We start from the raw sequence: 14,513 nt of genomic DNA on the forward strand, positions 1-14,513 counted from the left end.
TTTCATGATTAGTAGTATCTCCAATTTACTCCCTTTTTGCAAAAAAAAAAAAAAAGTTAAATCACTAGATTTTGTAGATTTGGATAAAATTCTATAATATCTATATCTATCTATATATATACGTATTCACTGCTATATGTAATATTGTCCTGAGAATTCACAAATGAGTAATGGCAGCACTGTCAGCCCTCTGAGTTTTTTTGTTTTGTTTTCATTTTTTATTTTTGTCATTGTTGTTTGCCCTCTGAGTTTTATTCTGGTACCCCTGGGGATTGTCTTATCCATTCTGGTTGGGGAACATAACCTTTAGACAGTATAGTTTTGATAATGAGTATTTATTATTATTATTATTATTTTTGAGACAAGAGTCTCTGTCACCCAGGCTGGAGTGCAGTGGCATGATCTTGGCTCACTGCAACCTCCACCTCCTGGGTTCAAGCGATTCTCTTGCCTCACCCCACCATGCCTGGCTAATTTTTATATTTTTAGTAGAGATGGGGTTTCATATGTTGGCCAGGCTGGCCTCAAACTCCTGACCTTGTGATCTGCCGGCCTCGGCCTCCCAGAGTGCTGGGATTACAGGCGTGAACCACCATGCCCAGCCGAGTATATATTATTTAGGATTAGTTTGACTACAGGTAACAGAGACTTGAAAAATACCACCTTAAATAAGACAGTCATTTATTTCTCATTCATGTGGAAGACACATGGAAGGTAGGCAGTCTTGGGGCTGAGATGGTGGCTCCCAAGATCACCTGAGATCCAGGCTCCTTTTTACCTTTTGGTTCCTCCAACCCCACGGTATGGCATTCATTCTCACATACCTGGATGGCTGCTTAGAAACCAGCCCGCTCTTTAGATTTAAGCAGCAGGAAAGGAGGAGGATAATGAAGAAGACTTCACTTTAAGAAACACTTTCTGGAAATCCCACAACATACTGCTGATTCTCACATCTCATGGTACATGGCCATGTCTCCAAGGGAAGCTAGGAGGTGTAGTCTACCACAAAGTACATAGCTAAAAATTGAAGTATGGTCTAAGAGAGAAGGGTGGGAATTGGGATGGTTGACCATCACTGTCTGCCAGATGGAAGGAATCTGCAGATTTCTTTTTTTTTACCCCCAACTGGGGGCAAGAGTGGTGGTAACAGCTTCATTGAAATATAATCCACATACCTTACAATTCACCTTTTTTTTCTTTTTTTTTTGAGACAGAGTCTCGCTGTCGCCCAGGCTGGAGTGCAGTGGCGTGATCTCGGCTCACTGCAGGCTCCGCCCCCCAGGGTTCACACCATTCTCCTGCCTCAGCCTCCCGAGTAGCTGGGACTACAGGTGCCCGCCACCTCGCGTGGCTAATTTTTTGTATTTTTAGTGGAGACGGGGTTTCACTGTGTTAGCTAGGGTGGTCTCGATCTCCTGACCTCGTGATCCGCCCGCCTCGGCCTCCCAAAGTGCTGGGATTACAGGCGTGAGCCACCGCGCCCGGCCCTACAATTCACCTTTTTAAAGTGTGAATTATATATACTGTGGGCTGGGTGCGGTGGCTCATGCCTGTAATCTCAACACACTGGGAGAGACAGAGGCGGGAGGATCGCTTGACCTCAGGAGTTTGAGAGCAGCTGGGGCAACGTGGTGAAACCCGGTCACTACTAAAAATACAAAAAATTAGCTGGGTGTGGTGGCATGCACCTTTAGTTCCAGCTACTCGGGAGACTGAGATGGGAAGATCACTTGAGCCTGGGGAGGCTAAGGTTGCAGTGAGTGGAGATCGCACCGCTACACTCCAGCCTGGGCAACAGAATGAGACCCTGTCTCAAAATAAATAAAATGTGTGAATTATATATACTATAATCAATAGTTATAGTATATTCATAGAGTTGTGCAGCTATCACCACAATAATTTTGGAAAAGTCTTTTTACCTGAGAAACTCCACTATTCCATTAGTCATTTTCCATTTCTCTCCACCCCCAAGTCCCTGCCCTGGGCAACTACCAGTCTGTTTTCTCTTTCTGAATTTGTTTATTGTGGACAATTTTATATAAATGGAATCATGCATGTTGGTTTTTGTGACTGGGTTCTTTCACTTACATAACATTTTCAAGATCCATCCATACTATAGCATATATCAGTACTTTATCCTTTACCACTGAATAATAATTCCATTCCATTGTATGGATATATTACATTCATCAGTTGTTGTATATTTGGGTTCTTTACATTTTTTGACTATTATGAATAATCCTACTATGAATATTCATGTAGAGGAACAAGTTATTATGTGGACATATGTTTTTGTTTCTCTTAAGTATATACCTAGGAATAGAATTGCAGGGTCCTACCTACTCACATCCTTTGCTCATTTTTTAATTGGATTAGATTATTTGTCTTTTTATTATTGAATTGTAAGAGTTCTTTATTTTTTAATTTTTTCTATATACTGTATTTAGGCCTGGTGAGGTGGCTTATGCTTGTAATCCCAGCACTTTGGGAGGCTGAATCGGGAGGATTGCATGAGCCCAGGAGTTCAAGACCAGCCTGAGTAATATAGTGAAACCCCATCTGTATAAAAATTAGTCAGCTGTGGTGGCAGGAGCCTGGTAGTCCCAGCTACTGGAGAGGTTGAGGTGGGAGGATCACTTGAGTTGAGCCTGGGAGGCAGAGGCTGCAGTGAGCCAATATTGCACCACTGCATTCCAGCCTTGGTGACAGAATGAGACCCTTTCTGAAAATAACTACATAATAGATAAATACATAGATAGGTTAGATAGGTACATAGATTGGATAGATGCATAGATAGATGGGCGGTAGCTCACGCCTGTAATCCCTCAGCACTGTGGGAGGCCGAGGCGAGTAGATCACTTGAGCTCAGGAGTTGGAGACCAGCCTGGGCAACGTGGCGAAACCCCGTCTCTGCCAAAAAGACAAAAATTAGCTGGGCGTGGTGGCACATGCCTGTGGTCCCAGCTACTGGGGAATCTGAGGTGGGAGGATCACTTGAGCCTTGGAGGTGGAGATTGCATTGAGCCAAGATCACGCCACTGCATTCCAGCCTGGGTGATAGAGTGAGACCTCATCTCAAAAAAAAAAAAGATAGATAGATGGATAGATAAATAGCATGCTGTTGTACTTCATGCCAGAAAGAGTTCTCTCTTTTTTTTTTTTTTAGACACAGTTTCACTCTGTTGCCCAGGCTGGAGTGCAATGGTGCAATCTGGGCTCACTGCAACCTCTGCCTCCTGGGTTCAAGTGATTCTCCTGCCTTAGTCTCCCGAGTAACTGGGATTACAGGTGCCCGCCACCACACTCGGCTAAGTTTTGTATTTTTTGTAGAAACAGGGTTTTGCTGGGTTGGTCAGGCTGGTCTCGAACTCCTGACCTCAAGTGTTCTGCTCGCCTCAGCCTCCCAAAGTGCTGGGATTACAGGCGTGAGCTACCGTGCCCAGCCCAAAAAGAGTTCTTTATGACTTCAACCTTGCAAGAGATCCTGAGCCAGACCACCATCCTAAGCTGTTTTTTTGTAGTTGAGTCATAAGAGTTTTGAGACAAGGTTCCACTCTGTCACTCAGGCTGGAGTGCAGTGATGCAGTCATAGCTCACCATATCCTCCACCTCCAGGGCTCAAGCAGTCCTCCCACCTCAGCCTCCTTGGTAACTGGGACCACAGGTGCATGCTACCACAACTGGGTGATTTTTTTTTTTCTTTTCTTTCTTTTTTTAGAGACAGCGTCTCACTGTGGTTCCCCAGGCTGGAGTGTAGTGATGCAATCTCAGCTCACTGTAGCCTCCACCTCCTGGGCTCAGGGGATTATCCCACCTGAGCCTCCCAAGTAGCTGTGATTAGCGTGCACCACCGCTCCTGGCTAATTTTTTGTATTTTTAGTAGAGACAGGGTTTCACTATGTTTCCCAGGCTGGTCTTGAACTCCTGGACTCTCAAGCAATCCACCTGTTTCGGCTGCCCAGATTGCTGGGATTACAGGCGTGAGCCACTGCGTCCGGCCCTTTTCTTTCTCCCCTCCCCTCATGCTTCTGTCCTTCCTTTCTCAGTGTCTCACTATGTTGTCAGGGCTGGTCTCTTAACTCCTGGGCCTGAGCATTCCTCCTGCTTCAGCCTCCCAAAGTGTTGGGATTACAGACATGAACCACTGTGCTCGGCCTCAGCTGATTTTTCTTTTTCGAGACGGAGTTTCGCTCTTGTTGCCCAGGCTGGAGTGCAGTGGCACGATCTCGGCTCCCACAACCTCTGCCTCCCAGGTTCAAGCAATTCTCCTGCCTCGTTCTCCCGTGTAGCTAGGATTACAGGCATGTGCCACCACGCCCGGCTAATTTTGTATATTTTTAGTAGAGACAGGGTTTCTCCATGTTGGTCAGGCGGTCTCAAACTCCCGACCTCAGGTGATCTGCCTGCCTTGGCCTCCCAAAATGCTGGGATTATAGGCGTGAGCCACCACGCCCAGCCAAGAATGCTGTTTCTTTACAAACAAATCTAGATTGGTAAAAGAAGGAATATCCAAACTTAGAAAGATTGCAGAATGTCTACCCCAACAACCCGCCAGTGACTTTTTCGGTTCTTTCCTCCCTTGGGTACTCCCGTTCATCAGTCCTTTCATTGTTTTTACCCTGCTTGATAAATTTTTTTTTTTTTTTTTGAAATGGAGTCTTGCTCTGTCACCCAGGCTGGAGTGCAGTGGCCCGATCTTGGCTCACTGCAAGCTCTGTCTCCCGGGGTTCACGCCATTCTCCTCCCTCAGCCTCCCAAGTAGCTGGGACTACAGGCGCTTGCCACCGTGCCTGGCTAATTTTTTGTATTTTTAGTAGAGACGGGGTTTCACCGTGTTAGCCAGGATGGTCTCAATCTCCTGACCTTGTGATCCGCCTGCCTCGGCCTCCCAAAGTGCTGGGATTACAGGTGTGAGCCACTGCGCCTGGCTCAATTGATTTTTTAATGTTAATATTGTATCCTGCAACCTTACTGAACTTGTTTATTCTAAAAGTTTTGTTTAGGATTTCCCACATTACAAAATCATCTCATGTATGAATTGAGATAGTTTTACTTCTTCCTTTCCAATTTGGATGTCTTTTATTTCATTTTCTTATCTTATTGCCCTGGCTAGGACCTCCAATATCCTGCTGGATAGAAGTGGCAAGAACAGGCCAGGTGCGGTGGCTCATGCCTGTAATCCCAGCACTTTGGGAGGCTGAGGCAGGTGGATCACCTGAGGTCAGGAGTTCAAGACCAGCCTGTCCAACAAGGTGAAACCCTGTCTCTACCAAAAATTCAAAAATTAGCTGGACGTGGTGGTGCATACCTGTAATCCCAGCTACTTGGGAGGCTGAGGCAGGAGAATCGCTTGAACCCAGGAGGCTGGAGGTTGCAGTGAGCTGAGATTGGGCCAGTGCACTCCAGCCTGGGCGACAGAGTGAGACTCCATCTCAAAAAAAAAAAAAAGAAGTGGCAAGAATAGACTTTCTTGTCTTGTTCCTGATCTTAGGGGGCAGACCTTTTTTTCAGTCTTTTACCATTAAGTATAATGTTAGTTACGAGTTTTTAATGTATAACCTTTTGGTGCCAGGTGGAACGGTGTACTAGAAGTTTGAATTTGAGTATGCTAATAGAGACTTATGCCCTGTGGTTACCAAAGCATGTGTCATAGCCTGTAAGTTACCTATGGCTTCTTGTGCATTGCAGGTAACATCTGTGTTTTGTGTTTCAGCAATGGCTGCCATCCGGAAGAAACTGGTGATTGTTGGTGATGGAGCCTGTGGAAAGACATGCTTGCTCATAGTCTTCAGCAAGGACCAGTTCCCAGAGGTGTATGTGCCCACAGTGTTCGAGAACTATGTGGCAGATATCGAGGTGGATGGAAAGCAGGTGAGTATACTTTTCATAACAACTGATGCCATTTTCCATGTTAGAATATTTATGGAGCATGTAGAGAATTAGAGCTTTTTGCCTCTTCAGTATACTATATAACAAAAATGTTGGAAAGAATAATCCATTCTCATCCTGCCATCTTAGTCTAAGTTTGTTCTTTTTTTTTTTTTTTTTTTTTGGAGACGGAGTCTCATTCTGTCGCCTAGGCTAGAGTGCAGTGGCTCAGTCTTGGCTTACTGCAACCTCTGCCTCCCAGGTTCAAGCGATTCTCCTGCCTCAGCCTCCCAAGTAGCAGGGATTACAGGCATGTGCCACCACGCTGAGCTCATTTTTTGTTTAGTAGAGATAGGGTTTCACCAGGCTGGTCTCGAACTCCTGACGTCGGGTGATCCACCCACCTCAGCCTCCCGAAGTGCTGGGATTACAGGAGTGAGGCACTGTGCCCAGCCTTCCCCCAGGTTTAAAGGATTCTCCTGCCTCAGCCTCCCCAGTAGCTGGGATTATGGGAATGTGCCACCATACCTGGCTGATATTTCTATTTTTAGTAGAAAAGGGGTTTCACTACGTTGGCCAGTCTGGTCATGAACTCCTGACCTCAGGTGATTGGCTGTTTTTTCATTTTTAACTGTTACTCATCCAGATTTTGTTTACCTTCATACGTATTTCACATGGTGTCCTTAGCATATGTGTTGTTTTTTTGTTTGTTTTTTGTTTTGTTTTGTTTTTTGAGACAGAGTTTTGCTCTGTCGCCCAGGCTGGAGTGCAGTGGCGCAATCTCAGCTCACTGCAACTTCCACCTCCTGGGTTCAAGCAATTCTTTCGCCTCAGCCTCCAGAGTAGAGTAGCTGAGATTATAGGTGCGCGCCACCACGCCTAGCTAATATTTGTATTTTGTTTTTTTTTTTTTTTTTTTTTGAGACGGAGTCTTGCTCTGTCACCCAGGCTGGAGTGCAGTGGCACAATCTCGGCTCACTGCAAACTCCGCCTCCCGGGTTCACGCCATTCTCCTGCCTCAGCCTCTCCGAGTAGCTGGGACTACAGGCGCCCGCCACCACGCCCGGCTAATTTTTTGTATTTCTAGTAGAGACGGGGTTTCACCGTGGTCTCGATCTCCTGACCTCGTGATCCGCCCGCCTCGGCCTCCCAAAGTGCTGGGATTACAAGCGTGAGCCACCGCGCCCGGCCAATATTTGTATTTTGTAACGATGCAGTTTTGCCATGTTGGCCAGGCTGGTCTCAAGCTCCTGACTTCAGATGATCCACCTGCCTCAGCCTCCCAAAGTGCTGGGATTACAGGCGTGAGCCACCTTGCCCAGCCATATGTGCTCTTTTCAAGTTTACTTATATTTGAAGTTTAGTTCATTGCCATATAGATAATGCTCAGATGAACTTCTCTGTATGCTTGGACTTTTAAAAAAATTCTGTCAAAGTATTTAATCAAATGTCCCAGTATTAGATTACCAGTTCAAGCTCCACCTCCTGGGTTCCTGCTATTCTCCTGCGTCATCCTCCCAAGTAGCTGGGACTACAGCCACCAGACCGGCTAATTTTTTATATTTTTAGTAGAGACGGGGTTTCACCATGTTAGCCAGGATGGTCTCGATCTCCTGACCTTGTGATCCGCCCGTCTCAGCCTCCCAAAGTGCTGGGTTTACAGGCATGAGCCACCGTGCCCGGCCAAAAGATTTTTTTTTACTTTAACATAAAATAGCCTGCCACAATTGTTTTATTTTATTGTCATTGATAGTGAGGACCGTGCTTCCCCATTTCTGTCCTAAAAGCCCTCTGGCAAGACTGGAACAAAGCTCTTGTGAAATTGGAGGGTTTTTTTAGGTTTTAATTTTGGTTTTGGTTTGTTTGGTTTTTTTTTTAATCTTCTGCTTCCTTTTGTTGTCTTAAGTAATGCTTTACTTGGCCTCTCATTTTTTTTTTTTTTTTTTAAATAAAGAGACAGGGATTTTACTTTGTCTCCCAGGCCTAGAGTGCTATGACATGATCATAGTTCACTGCAGCCTTGAACTCTTGGGCTCAAGTGATCATTCCACCTCAGCCTCCCAAATAGCTGGCACTGTAGGTATATGCCACCACACCTGGGTAATTTATGTTTTTAGAGATGAGGTCTCCTTGTGTTGGTCCAGCTGGTTTCAAACAACTGGGCTCAAGTCCTCCCACCTCAGCCCCAAGTGGCTGGGGTTACAGGCACAAGCCAGCATGCCCAGCTGTCCTATACATCTTTTGAAGTGGGTCAGCTGAAAGGAAAAAACGCCTAAAACTAGAATGAGGTGCTTTTCTCCAACATTCTCGTTTTTCTTGGGCATTCAGTTATATGTCTCATATGCTGCTGACACTTGATATATTAGCTTCCATTAATTCATCCCCTTTCTCCTTTCTTACTTTGTTTTTGTTTGTTTGTTTGGAGACAGAGTCTCCCTCTGTCACCCAGGTTGGAGTGCAATGGCACGATCTTGGTTTACAACAACCTCCGCCTCCCGGGTTCAAGTGATTCTCCTATCTCAGCCTCCCGAGGAGCTGGGATTACAGGTGCCCACCACCAAGCCCGGCTAATCTTTGTATTTTTAGTAGAGACGAGGTTTCACCATGTTGGCCAGGCTGGTCTCGAACTTTTGACCTCAGGTGATCCGCCCGTCTTGGCCTCCCAAAGTGCTGGGATTACATGCATGAGCCACTGCGCCTGGCCACTTCTTACTTGTCTACATACTTATTTCTTTCTGTCCCAGGGCCACCTAGCCTCCTTTTGTGGCACCGTGTAAGGAATGTGGGTTAGATCAGCTGCTCAGAGCTCCAGGGTCCCTCATTGTAGGGCTTCCTGATAGTTGTTTGACCATCAGTAAGCTGCCTGACCTTTGAGCCTTCTTCATTTGTAAAACGGTTTTTATAGGTGACATCAGGGTTTTGTGAAGTAACGGAAAATGTTTGGAAGCACCAAAGCGCTTTCTAAGAGATGAATACTGCCATGCTCAAAACCCTCTTTTATAGTTTGTAGTCTTTTTTTTTTTTTTGAGATGGAGCCTCGCTCTGTCACCCAGGCTGGAGTGCAGTGGCGTGATCTCTGCTCACTGCAACCTCTGCCTCCTGGGTTCACGCCATTCTCCTGCCTCAGCCTCTGGAGTAGCTGGGACTACAGGTGCCCACCACCACGCCCGGCTAATTTTTTGTATATTTAGTAGAGACAGGCTTCACCATGTTAGCCAGGATGGTCTTGATCTCCTGACCTCGTGATCTGCGTACCTCCCAAAATGCTGGGATTACAGGCGTGAGCCGCGGCGCCAGTCCTGTAATTTGTAGTCTTTTTTTATTCAAATACAGAGTGAGCCACGATGATTGCTCTTATGCTAATAGGAACTTTAAGATACTTTTTGGCCCAAGTATAGATGGCAAAAATACAACAAATACCAGCCTAACAGAATTTTGGGATGTACCCTGAAGGTGGCAAACCAATACAGAGTGTTAATTCAGCCTCAGTCTTCTGCATGGATGCTTGGACATAGGTGTTTTTGTGGTCCTGATAGGAAGACTGATTTTATATGGACACAGGGCCCAGTTGTGACAAACTAGGTAGAAATGTGATGACATCTTCAGGATTGGTGTCAAGTTATAGCCCTCTTACTTAACTTAGATTGATACACCATACCTAGAAAGATCCATTGGCTTGGGGAAACAATGTCAGGTTGGCATTTTCATAGCTCATTTCTCAAAAGCCTAGTAGTGAATGTGTATTACTGGTTGTATCCTAACATTTTCTCCAGAGAGTGGCTGTTAATTGCTGCATGTCTGTGAGCCTGAATTGGAAGGGTCTTTTCCATCTGTGGCAATATGTATGTTTTAGAAGCAGCTCTTTGGTTCTCTTGGAAACATCATCTCTGCCTGGGCATCTTGGAACAACCAGAATCTTGCCCATAAGAAATTTAGAGACCTTAACTTAAAACCTTGAGGCATGGTCTGTGAGTATTTTTCTTGTGCTGCAAACCTTGGACATCACTGACCCTCGCAAGATAGGGGGAGGTCCTCACTTGAGGAGAGTCCCCTGGAATAAAAGTGTGTGATTGAAGAGCATATCACAGACTACCTGCCTGCCTCAGAGCAACTCAAGAGTCCCCAAGATGGGAGAGGGTACTGTGTAGGAATATTCGTTTAACAGTATGCAATAATACAAGGCCAGATGCGGTAGCTCACACCTGTAATCCAGCACTTTGGGAGGCTGAGGCAGGAGGGTCACCGGAGGTCAGGAGTTTGAAACCAGCCTGCCCAACATGGCAAAACCCAATCTCTACTAAAAATACAAAAAATTAGCTGGGCGTGGTGGCGGGCACTTGTAATCCCAGCTACTCGGGAGGCTGAGGCAGGAGAATCACTTGAACCCGGGAGGCAGAGGTTGCAGTGAGCTGAGACTGTGCCACTGCACTCCAGCCTAGGCGACAAGAGCGAAACTCTGTCTCAAAAAAACAAACAAACAAAAAAAACAGGCAGTAGTGCAGCCTAGGGAACCATACAAGATTGTAGGTGATTAGGCCGGGCGCGGTGGCTCACGCCTGTAATCCCAGCACTTTGGGAGGCCGAGGCGGGCGGATCACGAGGTCAGGAGATCGAGACCATCCTGGCTAACACGGTGAAACCCCGTCTCTACTAAAAATACAAAAAATTAGCCGGGCGAGGTGGCAGGCGCCTGTAGTCCCAGCTACGTGGGAGGCTGAGGCAGGAGAATGGTGTGAACCCCGGGGGGCGGAGCCTGCAGTGAGCCGAGATCGCGCCACTGCACTCCAGCCTGGGTGAAAGAGCAAGACTCTGTCTCAAAAAAAAAAAAAAAAAAAAAAAAAGATTGTAGGTGATCATGGTACCAAGAGTAGGCCTGCTCACAATGAAAAGGCCCCTTCTGATATGAGACAGACTCAATACCTTGGAAGCATTTTATCAAGTGCCAATAGAGGCTGGATATATGACTAAACACCATGGGGTGGAGGGGGCTGGGAGAGTGGGATTTGCCAGGGAGTAAATGAGCTCCATTATTGTGAGGGCAGACAGATTGTGATAATTGGGCATCAGTATATCTTAGTAACACACGCCAGAATGATGGTGTACATGACACAAGTACAGTGGGCCTTGTGGAGGTTCTTTGTGATGCATCCTGGGGCAAAAGTTGGGGGGTGGAAGAGCCATCAATTTTAAGGAAGAAATCATTTAGAAACAAATTTGAGTTGTGAAGGTGCTAAGAGAAGAAAGATGTGTTCCAAGTATTGGAGGGAGACCTCCTGGGCCTCTGTACAGAGGATGTTTAACATGGAGTCTGGTGATAACAGTGGGATAGCAGAGCTGGGTGCAGTGCTGGACAGTGTTGAATGGGACTTGTATTCAGAGCCCAGGCATCAGTTTACCCTTCTACCACAGGAGAGTGAGGATGTACCCGGATGTGAAAGGAGTACTCTCACCTTATGTGATGCATTATTTCAGACATTTCTTGAGTAGTAAAGGCACAGCCAAAAAGGCTTTCCTGTCATCTCAGGCCTTGCCTAAGAGCCAGCATGGTGTCTTTTCCTACCTACCAACTCAAAATACAGATTTGTCTCCATGGTTTCCACATTATAGCAGAAAATTTACATAGTCTTATATCTTCCTCTCTTGCCTGTATGCCTGGTGGAATGTTATTTAAAATTTGATTTCTTGGCCGGGCGCGGTGGCTCAAGCCTGTAATCCCAGCACTTTGGGAGGCCGAGGCGGGCGGATCACGAGGTCAGGAGATCGAGACCACGGTGAAACCCCGTCTCTACTAAAAATACAAAAAATTAGCCGGGCGCGGTGGCGGGCGCCTGTAGTCCCAGCTACTCAGGAGGCTGAGGCAGGAGAATGGCGTGAACCCGGGAGGCAGAGCTTGCAGTGAGCCGAGATTGCGCCACTGCACTCCAGCCTGGGCGACAGAGCGAGACTCCGTCTCAAAAAAAAAAAAAAAAAAAAAAAAAAAAAAAAATTTGATTTCTTCCCTCCTATCTGCTTTCTTTCCTAGTAGAATGTTACTTATAATTAAACACTTTTATAAGCTCCAGAGTTTTTTTTTTTTTTTTTTTTTTTGAGACGGAGTCTCGCTCTGTCGCCCAGGCTGGAGTGCAGTGGCGCAATCTCGGCTCACTGCAAGCTCCGCTGCCTGGGTTCACGCCATTCTCCTGCCTCAGCCTCTCCGAGTAGCTGGGACTACAGGCGCCCGCCACCACGCCCGGCTAATTTTTTGTATTTTTAGTAGAGACGGGGTTTCACCATGGTCTCGATCTCCTGACCTCGTGATCCACCCGCCTCGGCCTCCCAAAGTGCTGGGATTACAAGTGTGAGCCACCGTGCCCAGCCTGTAAGCTCCAGAGTTATTTTTGACCTGACATTTTGAATTACGCCACTTGGTTCAGTTCTAGTATCTGTTTTGTTTTTTTGTTTTTTTCTAATTGTGTCAAGGTCTCGCTGCCTAGGCTGCAGTGCAGTGGCACAATCTCTGCCTACTGCAACGTCTGCCTCCTGGGCTCAAGCAGTTCTCCCACCTCAGTCTCTCAAGTAGCTGGGACTACAGGCATGCACCACCACAGTCAGCTAATTTTTTTTTTTTTTTTTTTTTTGTGATGGAGTTTCGCTCTTGTTGGCCAGGCTGGAGTGCAGTGGTGCAATGTTGGCTCATTGCAACCTCCGCCTCCTGGGTTCAAGTGATTCTCCTGCCTCAGCCTCCTGAGTAGCTGGGATTACAGGCATGCTTCACCACACCCAGCTAATTTTGTATTTTTAGTAGAGATGGGGTTTCTCCACATTGGTCAGGCTGGTCTCGAACTTCTGACCTCAGGTGATCCACCCGCCTTGGCCTCCCAAAGTGCTGGGATTACAGGCATCAGCCACTGCGCCCGGCCCACACTCAGCTAAGTTTTATTTTTTATTTATATTTTTGTAGAGACAGAGGCTCACTTTGTTGCCCAGCCTGGAGTGCTGGAGTGCAGTGGCGTGATCTCAGCTCACTGCAACGTCTGCCTCTCGAGTTCAAGCAATTCTCCTGCCTCAGCCTCTTGAGTAGCTGGGATTACAGGCGCACGCTGCCACGCCTGGCTAATTTCTTTTGTATTTTAGTAGGGACGGGGTTTCACCATGTTGCCCAGGCTGGTCTCGAACTCCTGAGCTCAGGCAATCAGCCCGCCTCAGCCTCCCAAAGTGCTAGGATTATAGGCATGAGCCACCGTGCCCGGCCACACTCAGCTAATTTTTAAGGTGTTTTTGTAGAGGTAGGCTCTCAGATTTTCAATTTTGAGAAATTTCAACCTAAAATAATTTAAACATACTCTCATTTGAGCTTGATGCTCATAAAAGTAAATACTCGGCCGGTGTGGTGACTCATGCCTATAATACCAGCACTTTGGGAGGCCGAGGCAGGCGGATCATGAGGTCAGGAGATCAAAACCATCCTGGCTAATGTGGTGAAACCCCGTCTCTACTAAAGGTACAAAAAATTAGCCGGGCGTGGTGGCAGGCGCCTATAGTCCCAGCTACTCAGGAGGCTGAGGCAGGAGAATGGCATGAACCCGGGGGCAGAGCTTGCAGTGAGCCAAGATCTTGCCACTGCTGAGCAACAGAGTGAGACTCCATCTCAAAAAAAAAAAAAAAAAAAAACCAGGCGCGGTGGCTCACGCCTGTAATCCCAGCACTTTGGGAGGCTGAGGCGGGCAGATCATGAGGTCAGGAGATCCAGACCATCCTGGCTAACACAGTGAAACCCCGTCTCTACTAAAAATACAAAAAATTAGCTGGGTGTGGTGGCGGGCACTTGTAGTCCTAGCTACTTGGGAGGCTGAGGCAGGAGAATGGTGTGAACCCGGGAGGCGGAGCTTGCAGTGAGCAGAGATCGCGCCACTGCACTCTAGCCTGGGCGACAGAGCAAGACTCCATCTCAAAAAAAAAAAAAAAAAAGAAAAAATGTAAATACTGCTATGTTTTATTGTTTTAGACCGTCTGCCATTTCAGTGTACTATGGTAAGTGTCACTTTTTCTAAAAGTGGGTGGGGGGATTAACCTTGCACCCCTGTGGTTGTTTTTCCCATTGCAGGTAGAGTTGGCTTTGTGGGACACAGCTGGGCAGGAAGATTATGATCGCCTGAGGCCCCTCTCCTACCCAGATACCGATGTTATACTGATGTGTTTTTCCATCGACAGTCCTGATAGTTTAGGTGAGTGGCCCTGCACCCTGATGTTTATCACTGCCTGTGTAGCTAGTTGGCATCTGGTTTCTGGGCATCAAGTGGCTGAAAAGCAGACATGAACTTCAGAGAAGCAATCATCATCAGTGGCCGGAGTCCTGGAGTTTGGGATTGTAGAGCGTGGGCCTTGGGTCCCTTTCAGCCTAGGTCTCCTGTGGCTACTGTATTTAAAATGTATCCACCTAGGCAGGGCACGGTGGCTCACACCTATAATCCCCGCACTTTGGGAGGCCCAGACGGATGGATCGCCTGAGGGTCAGGAGTTTGAGACCAGCCTGGCCAACATGGTGAAACCCCGTCTTTACTAAAAGTACAAAAAAATTAGCCAGGCATGGTGGTGCACGCCTGTAGTCCCAGGTACTTGGGAGGCCAAGGCAGGAGAATCGTTTGAACCTGGTAGGCAGAGATTGC

At 46.9% G+C, this 14,513-nt stretch overlaps 1 protein-coding gene across 10 annotated transcripts in view; it reads left to right on the forward strand.

The window, feature by feature from the left end:
• RHOA (ras homolog family member A) overlaps positions 1 to 14,513 on the forward strand; it is a 61,049-nt gene that overhangs the window by 34,405 nt on the left and 12,131 nt on the right. For 9 of the 10 annotated variants that reach the window (XM_063610697.1, XM_063610663.1, XM_063610673.1 and 6 more), the window contains 2 exons: positions 5,714 to 5,871; positions 13,952 to 14,072. In XM_063610697.1, coding sequence (XP_063466767.1) covers positions 5,716 to 5,871; positions 13,952 to 14,072 — 277 coding nt within the window. In that variant the 5' untranslated portion in view covers positions 5,714 to 5,715. Of the gene's footprint in view, positions 1 to 5,113; positions 5,253 to 5,713; positions 5,872 to 13,951; positions 14,073 to 14,513 lie in introns of all 10 variants that reach the window. The other variant, XM_063610674.1, reaches the window with a different exon arrangement.

The sequence above is a fragment of the Symphalangus syndactylus genome, chromosome 1 (assembly GCF_028878055.3).
Source record: "Symphalangus syndactylus isolate Jambi chromosome 1, NHGRI_mSymSyn1-v2.1_pri, whole genome shotgun sequence".
NCBI classification, from domain to species: domain Eukaryota; kingdom Metazoa; phylum Chordata; class Mammalia; order Primates; family Hylobatidae; genus Symphalangus; species Symphalangus syndactylus.